The 9,425-nt window shown below is 36.5% G+C and overlaps 2 protein-coding genes across 2 annotated transcripts; one reads left to right on the forward strand and one right to left on the reverse strand.

Annotated features, from left to right (window-relative positions):
* Positions 1-517: 517 nt before the first annotated feature.
* TRIADDRAFT_30432 (uncharacterized protein) lies at positions 518-1,816 on the reverse strand (the record flags this gene model as incomplete). The annotated part of the gene is made up of 1 exon (XM_002116076.1): positions 518-1,816. One exon carries the CDS (start codon positions 1,814-1,816, stop codon positions 518-520), a length of 1,299 nt encoding a protein of 432 aa, XP_002116112.1.
* A 5,719-nt stretch (positions 1,817-7,535) lies between these two features.
* Positions 7,536-8,734, forward strand: TRIADDRAFT_60043 (uncharacterized protein; the record flags this gene model as incomplete). The annotated part of the gene is made up of 3 exons (XM_002115984.1): positions 7,536-7,710; positions 8,252-8,343; positions 8,441-8,734. The coding sequence occupies 3 exons, from the start codon at positions 7,536-7,538 to the stop codon at positions 8,732-8,734; spliced, it is 561 nt and encodes a 186-aa protein (XP_002116020.1).
* Between the last annotated feature and the right edge of the window lie 691 nt (positions 8,735-9,425).

The raw sequence follows: 9,425 nt of genomic DNA on the forward strand, positions 1-9,425 counted from the left end.
TCACGGTAGAAAATTGAATGCTAGGTAGTATTCTGTTTGCTACCGCAACAACTACAATGGTACTACATTAGTTACAGATTGTTATCTCGAATAGTACAGCAGGCTAACAATAATCAAATATTTTGTTGAAATTATTAGCCTTACAACTAAATAGACGTGGCATTTTAGAGTAATTTTTACATAGTTGCTTTATCAACAGGAATATCACACAAACCAATACTTCATTGGACTACAGCATTTTTCAATTAATTATATCTACTTGACTATAATAAAATTTATGATACAAGTGAAAAATGCAGTCCAAAATAGGGGAAAAAACAACGCCAAATACACTTAGTTATATCTTTTGTAAAGAATACATCACAAGAAAACATTTTGTAAAAAATACTTTTTTCTCTGGAATAATAAAGTTAATTATAAGTAAGTTAAAGAAGAAAAAAGATAAAACGGTTTATTTCTGTAAATTATATAATTATGCATTATACGTATATACATAGATATAATTATATCTGATGTATTATAGGACATCAAAGAAAATCTCTTTAATTAACGTCCAACTTTTAGCGTCTTGCAAGATATCAATTCGAAACGCGGCAATAGCATAGGTGATTTTGTGAGCGATAAATTGAAATTGAATCGACCCATGAACAAAATCTGAAACAGTCTGATAATTTTCGATTTTATCTTCTCGGCCAGCTTTGAGTATTGATGCCTTTGCATTTGTTAGTAAATCTGAAGGATGTTGATAGTTACCGGAATCAATAGTAACTGTTTTAAGCTTGACAGGTGGATTAAAGTGAAATTTCATGTAATCACCTTTAATCGGTTTGATACCCCAAAAATAGGATAAGCCGTTGTAAGCTTGTTCTAGTGTATGTTTATCACTAGCCTTGATGGACGTAGTCATATTAGCTGTTGGATTATTTTGATGAGGAATGAATAAATTCTTTTTTTGAGAGTGGACAAAATTTTTCTCCTTCAAGCGTTGTATCTTACCAGTCAAGGATGAGTACTTGCCAACATGTTGAAATAAAGCTGGTCGATAATGTTTAACTAAGGCATTTCGTTCACGATGGCAAATTTGCTTTCTTACATTGAAAGAACAACCAGTCATACAGTATATAGCATGATCAAGTAGCCAATCGCAAGGTTTAAATCTGTAAAATAGGTATAAAAAATTGACAAAAAATGGAAGATCAGACGTTTTGAAACATTTCCCAATAAAACCTAATTGGGAAAACCAAATTAGGAACCATTCAGGATTTTGCATGTGGATATAATTCCTCATTGAAGTGATAAAGTTATCGGCAGCTATAATATCATCTTCCAGTTGAACGTAATACTTGCCTCGACTTGTAGCATACATCATTAGATAGGCAAAATCTAAGTTTTGCTTACTACGCCAATTAAATTGAGCACGTTTATCTCCAAGATTAGCAGGAATTTTGTCGAAATCAGGATAATAGCAGGCTGGTGGAGCGATAATATCAATTAATCCAGTCTGTATATGAGAATCGAAAGCAGTTGATAATTCAGTAGCAAGCTGTTTTCTGTCCTCATTATTCCTTTCACCAATATAAATAACAATTACGGTGTCATCAAGATCACTTGGCGACGTACTACTTATAATCGATTTGATAGTTTGATAGATATAACTTTCTTTTTTACGTTTGACAGTTGGAACACCTAGAATGAATGAAGCCTGGCGTCGATGACTACTGGATATGTGGACTACAGGCTCTCTACATTCTCTTTTTGCAATTTGTGGTAAAATATGCAGCACCGATGGCAGTTGAAGAAGAGAATGAAAAACCATAAAATCGTCGGTATTTTCCGAAGATCTATTCTTGACGTTTAAGGTTTTATTTTGAAGCATGCCTATCGCTAAATTGACTTCTTGATTGGATGGTAACAGACCACCTTGATTGGAGTATAATTTATCATTATCGGAGCTATTTGAACAGTACATCCATTTGAAAAGCCAACTTCGGTAAAGAAGGAGAGTTAAAATTACAACGATAATAATTGCGTATTTCTTACGTCGAATTAAGTAGTTGAGGACCATTTTTACAGCATTCTTCCAGTCAGTTAACGTCTTTTAATGTCCTTTTTGGATTGGGGTTACAATATCGATAAGATCTAAGATATTAGGTCTGTCAATTGTTACGACTGCAGTATCAAAGTGTAGTCCACACGTCTCTTTTTATGATTACAGCACTCTCCACCGTACAGAGATGATGTATAATGAAAGGGGGTCGATGTACGCGTCAATATTCGTAATCTTTCAAACAAATAGAACAATCTTTGAAAGATGGAGGACTCTATTTTAAGGGTATAATTTTCTTCTTCAAAAAATATTGCGTCGGTTAATCAGTGTGTAGTTGAAGTAATTTTTAAAAGAACGATGATTACTATGGATTATAATGATGATGGATTGAAGAAGGAGTTATTCTATCCTTTCTACAACAAAAATGATCCGCTAATGTCTTACTACGGTGTTAATCCTGATTGTTATTGTACAGTACAGTATTTGGATGATAAAAGTTAGCCAACCATGCACCACGATGTCGATAATCCTTTCCACTTTGAATACTGTCCTTCTTGATCGTGCTCCTATGAATAGTATTGTTCAAGAGTCATTCTAGTTTCCTCGTTAAAGTAAAGAACATGAAATTGTCTTCCAACAAGTCCACAGCGCAAGAACCCGAATCAAGGTCGGTATCGATCGATTGAAAGCCTTCACTTTGTAATCGCCATGGGGCAAAATTGGTATAAGAAGGCTAATTGAATAATTAATTAATGGAAGTACTGTAGGTTGCAGTCCAACTCGTCTACTATCTCTATCGAAATTGCTTATAAAACAGTATCAATTAAGCTGGATCCGATAATTTCAGTACCGTCAAGAAGCGCAAAGTAAGAAATCAGGCTATGCCAACACTTTTCAGACTAAAAGATCGCTAAGACGAGAATCAGCCAAGCCAACGAACTGCTTGATCTTTCCGATCATGAATCACCCACATGTGACCATGAACGACAGTCTACTTTGGACAAAAAGGACTGTAACTTTGTTGACCAATCAATACGTAGTCCAAAGCAGCAAGTATCGATATCAATTGATCTACCATGCAATTATGAATTCTGCCCAAGTCTAGGTGTTAATTTGCAATAGTTTGCAAAGAGTTGTCTTGCACTACAGAGTGGCTCATTTCGTCGATGCGTAGACTGGTACCGCGTTGAGGATAGACTATTAATCGAATCGACCAAGGCACCAGTTGGCAGTCTGGTACGGACGGACCGCTGGCTATACAGTTTGCTACCCTTATGTTGACTTGGCGTTGGGGATGGTATGAACTAGACCTGACACGGACAGCCGTTCCAACACTGGGTACGGCACATTACCAGCAATAGCGAGGAATGGGCCCACGTCTCGGACGTTCGTACATCTGGACCTCCATCTTGTTTAATATACTTTCGTCATTTAGTTATTTTTTCTAGTAAATAAATAAATGAAATCAATCCCAATCTAATTGATTACTGTATGTTCTGCTTGAAAGTCGACGTAGAACATCGTCCATGTTTTTTTTAAATGAGCAGTAGTGATTGATGCAAAAACAGACACAGTAGATCTATGCTAAGCACTGTAAATCATTTTCGACCCTAGAGCTCTATCAATGCAAAACCTCCATGTTACGACATTTTCCTACGTTAATTAATTAATAATGAATTCATTACAGTACTGCCTTACTCTCTACACATACAGTATATACTGTGCTGTATAACATATATGTGTATACTGAGGAGGAATGTCTTGTCTACAGTACTAGGCAACTGTAAAATGAAGAAGAAAATGCTTTCTTTTCTTGATCATGGTGACAGTACAGTACTGTTTATATACGAGCATATAAAAAAATGGGATGAGTACGATGGAGCGAGTATTGGGTGAGTTAGTATTATTTTGGATACGCCAAAGGGTTTAGTAGTCTCCGCCATGGTGCTATCATGTATGGTTGCTGTGCTAAAAACTCCTATATTAGAATTAGAATTATTGTAAAATGAAAATTATTCAAATTCAAATTAGTAACCAAAAGGGGATGACTACAGTAATTTCAAATGATTAGCGGAGTGAGCTAGTCTGCGATACAGGGCTACATTAGAATACGTTTTTTCCCTACCCATGAGGTCTTTAGAACGGAAATAATACTTCTTGGTAAACTCATCTTAGAGAGCAATATGGGACTGGAATGGCAAGGAAAATAATGCAAATGGGGCTAAAACCGTTCAATGAGCATTTTATCTGAAATTTAGCCAACGCTTTTCCGCGACATTGCAATCTACCGCATTTCGACTTGACAATAGCTATTTCTGTCCATACAGTCTGTCCATTTTCCTCCACCTGATACTAGTACTGTAGAGTACAGTACAGTAGTACAATACAGTACTGTATAGTACTTCTGGATGAATTCTTGACTACAGTACTGTACTGTACACTGTACCGTATGGCGGTAGCCTCCTACAGTATATGCACAGCACTGTATCTCATACTAGTGTACTGTACATACAGTACTGTACTGTACAGTGTACAGTACAGTACTGTACACTCGGGCTGCTGAGATCGATTGATTGTAACGACTGTAGAAGAGGACCTAAACTGATCACGTTTGGACGGACAGACCATTCCCGCCTCATTTCATTCAAATAGTGTTTCAGAGACTTGGTTATGACGGTACTTTAGCATGTAGACGATAGATTTGAAATGGACTGATTTTGTGGAAATTAAGTAATACTGTATTACTGTAAGTTGAATCTTGATCATCTGTTACTAAATTCTGCTTGAAAGCAGTTTTATGAGATGGTCAATGTTATTTAAATGAGAACTATTGATTTAAGAAACAGAGACAAAAGGATAATACGAAGTAGCCATTTTTCGATATTGAACGTCTTATTCGGTCAGAAAAGTCCCTCTGTCTGAGGGAATGATCAGTCCAGGTCTTCTTCTTGGTTTTAGATGGACAGAACAGTTCAAATGGCTGGAGAAATAGTCAGCCTGCACACATTTTTGGGCAACGAAAGTCGTTGACAGTCCATCTCTCGTTCTTTAAATCAACTACTACAGTACTGCAGTTTACAGTAGCAGTCCCTGCTAGCTCTGTTGACGGTCCGTACTAGTCCATACTGTTATACTAAAATATGGAAGGTCGCGAAGTATGGCATTACTTTACCACTACCTGCATGATTGGACTTCCATGTATGGTCGTTCCAACTAATTTACAACTCACGCCGTAACACCGGCCTACTGTACATTGTACTGTATTATAGCGTTACAGTACTGTATACTATACACTGTACAGTACAGTACCACTGTACATTACTGTACTGTATGAACAGTGTACAGTACAGTGGTACGAACTGGACATAAGCGGTCCGAGAGTCCTGTTAACGACTGACTGGACCAATAAGGACCATGTCGTAGCCTCGCCTGGACAGAGGACAGCCGCTCTGATCCATGTATGGGTCGCTCCAACTACTTTACAACACTGTCCACTCAGTGTCCAGTGGTTAGGGAAGGCTCCACTAATTAAAGTAGTGCGAACTAGACACAAGCAGTCCGGGAGTCTAGCTGAGGACTGATTGAACCATAAAACCATGTCGTAGTCTCGCCTGGACACTCAGTATCCAGTGGTTAGGGAAGGCTCCATTAAAGTAGTGCGAACTGGACGCGAGCGGTCCAGGAGTCCAGTTGAGGACTGATTGAACCATGTCGTAGCCTCGCCTGGACAGAGGACAGCCGCTCTGGTCTTTGTATGGGTCGTTTCAACTACTGTACTGTACTGTACACTGTACAGTACTGTATTTGACAACTCATGCTGTCACACCGGTCTACTGTACATTGTACTGTAGAATAGCGTTACAGTACTGTCCACTACAGTGGTACGGACTGGACCAAACGGTCCGCAGAGTCCAGTTGATGACTGATTGAACTATGTCGCAGCCTCGCCTGGACAGAGGACAGCCGCTCTGGTCCATGTCACTCCATGCAACGTAGTCATCCAAGTCATTGCTATACCCGCACGGCAAAATGGCAGCAAGGCAAAATGGCAGCATGGCTCAAGCTTAGCGAACACCAGGTACGGAATGCAGTTGGATTTCCTATGACGTTGTATCAATCCACTTTAGCAATCAATAGCGATCATAAGAGGCATGCATGCTGTCGCACATTCATTCTATAGCATTGGACTGAGGAAAGTGGGTCAATGAGTTGGTGTAGTGGACTCGCTGCAGAGCTAAAATGAAGTCACTGAACTACAGTACCTCTCGATCAGTTGAACATGTAACCAACGCTAAATAGCGATCGGTAAACTTTTGAAAGATTTTCATCCGAAATTACCATTCAGTAAGGGATTTAAAGAGGTCCTTTGAATGGATATCTTGCCCACAAGTCATGCTGGGCCTGCTGGATAAAGACTACTGATCGTTGCTCTCTAACTTTAACCATCAGTAGATTACAACTATTCCGACGAGTTTGCCATTCAGTTAAGAGATCAGAACAGATCAATTTAGTTATCAACCTGACAGGTAATTGATCTTTGCAGTTACCGATCAGTACATTAGGAATATTCATATCTATTGGCGATTTATTAGTCAACTTTCCTTATAAGCTTAATTAATTAAGTGAAGGATGAGCAGTGAAGCCATGCTCTAGTCGAACATCAACCGCCCTGTCAATGCAGTACTATTACATTCTAATATATTGTAATGGTCTACCATGACATCTCGACGCAGGATCGACAAACTGTTAATTGATCTATCATTGCGCTAACAATCAATTTCATCATTTTTGCCTTGACCTATATGGATTAAGATCAATGGCAACTTCTAACGTTTTCGTAGGTTGTCATCATGCTTAAAAGTAGTGATTCCTGGCTAAAATCCTATGCACCCCACCCCCTTCAAGTATCTCATAGATTAAAGCTAATACAGTATATTTCTTCCTAGCATTTAGAGGTTAAGATTAGCTCTCAAGTTGAACTTTATGTTGAGGTCTTTGATTAATTACGTATCCATCCGCACTAGATAACATCATTACCTGTTTCCTAAGTGAACTGGATAGTTATCATGGAAGATGAAGGCTGCTAAATTTTATTCAAATTACTTTTATAGGTTAACATTGACAGCCAAGTGGAATATAAACTGTAATTACAGTCCTAGAAATACTCTTTCTCATTGGATAGATTGGTATGTATATCTCTATACAATATTAGTATCAATAACTGACATCAAGGTTCATTGAATGTGTAATTAAACTCGTAACTATACCTACATTTCCTATAGTGTATTAATATTTGCAGATGAGAAGTAGATTTAGCCATAAACTTATTCGCGTGCTTATTATCATAGATGTTTCGACGGAGAATAGTTCAAAACGTTCAAGATATTACCGACTTGGCAAGTCTATCCTAGCGTGATACTAACCTCATCTTTGCAACCGAAATTTCTATTGATTTTACGTACATAAATTGCATTATTTTCAATTAAAAATGATGAGTAATAGTGTTAGTCTACAAAATCAGTTCGAGCAGGCGGTTACCAGTTACCTGAGGCAATGGCCAGTAGTCGAGCTGATAATTTCTAATGGTTTTGCTGGTAGCTTAACAAATGAAAAAGTCGATTGGTTAATTACTACTGCCGTACCACAAATATTTTATGAAAACGGTAACTTGAATATATCTGATTATTCTACAGGATATTTCTCTAGATGAATCGGACGCAAATTGATGTATTTTCATGCTCGAATCAAGAACGCTTACTACGACTGCTATATGCATGCATGTACTACAGTAGATAATATGCAATCGGCTTAATTGAATAGCAATCTATCGAATTGAACTCAAAGGCTACATCTCATAAAAGAGATCTCTAAATCAATATTGTTACAATAGACTAGACCACTGCTAGCTGATTAATATTGCACATTAAAACTAATTTGATACTAGTGTACTATTTACAAAATAACCATGTATTATACTATAGCTACAAATTATGCATAGAAGTAGTATATTCATCACAAATAAGTTTCATTATTTTAGCTTCAGTTGTTATAATCCATCAACGCATTTATCATAGACTTAAAATAATCATGCAACCTGATATAGTGAAAATGAATGAAGCAATAACGACATATTTGCTAATATCAAAAAAAAACTCGATATCATTTTATTACAGCAAAATATTTTTCTAATCCTTACATTATTAGGAAACTTATTTCCAGATGATGTCGAATATTATCTATCGCATATATTATTTCATGAATTTGACACTGTCGTGGAGGATGGAAGTTTATCGGATGTAAGATGATATTGACCATTTTCCTGGTTGGTCCAACGTTAACTATCTATATATATATATATATATTAGTAATATCCATTGTATTTGAAATTAATAGACTTCAAGAAAATTAATAGATCTGCATGATATGTACAAGAAAGGAAATGAAACACTTTTACAAGATCAAATAATTTTATATAGTCAAACTGTAACACAACAGCAAGGCTCAGAAATTATTGACAGTATGAATGCGATGCAATTAACACATGATCCCTCTGTAGAGCAGAGTCGTACGGTAAATCAGGCTGAAAGCAATGCGAATGTTAATAATACTGATCAGGGATTTGCTCAAAATAATGAGGATAATGATGGTTGGCAAGTTGTGCAATCTAGAAAGAATAAGGAAAGATAGAAATGCAATCAACTTCAATAGATTTGTTAGCAATACGGTTTAATCATACTGTGTTATGTTAAGGCAAACAACTATCAGAGACGACTGAAGCAGCCTCTGTGTGGTAATCATACAGAATTCAGTGCTGCAGGATACAATACGGGTATAGCAATAAAGAATTGTATTATACGCATCAAAATGACATTTATAAATTTTAAGATTTTGTTACTATACCTCTTGTTCGGAAAGATAATTAATTAATATAAATGAGTTACAAGTTGATACCGTAGTCATTTCAATTGTTAATTCTCTAGCTGATTTGGTAGCAATCTAGTCAACACAATATATACCAGACAATAGTATTTATAATAGGTGAATATTTCACATCTTTCATTGGCATTAGAATTTCTGGAAAGGATTCTTCAGGTCTGTTGTAGTAATTAATAATGTTTAATTAAATAAAGAAATACATGGAAATGCAGCTAAAATGTTAAGTTTCATACATTTGTATTACAGCCACCTTGAAATGATTATTATAAACTTCTGCAATACCGTGCCGATCAGACTTAATATTACCAAGTCATTCGAAAGAATATGGTATGAGTTGCAGCACGAATGTCCTTGAATGATAAACTATTAGAAAAATAGTCTAGGCATTAAAAACAATCTAGAGTAATTAGCATTATAGTTTCACAATTGCTAAATTATAACC

This window comes from Trichoplax adhaerens, genomic scaffold (assembly GCF_000150275.1).
Source record: "Trichoplax adhaerens TRIADscaffold_13 genomic scaffold, whole genome shotgun sequence".
Taxonomy (NCBI): Eukaryota; Metazoa; Placozoa; class Uniplacotomia; order Trichoplacea; family Trichoplacidae; genus Trichoplax; species Trichoplax adhaerens.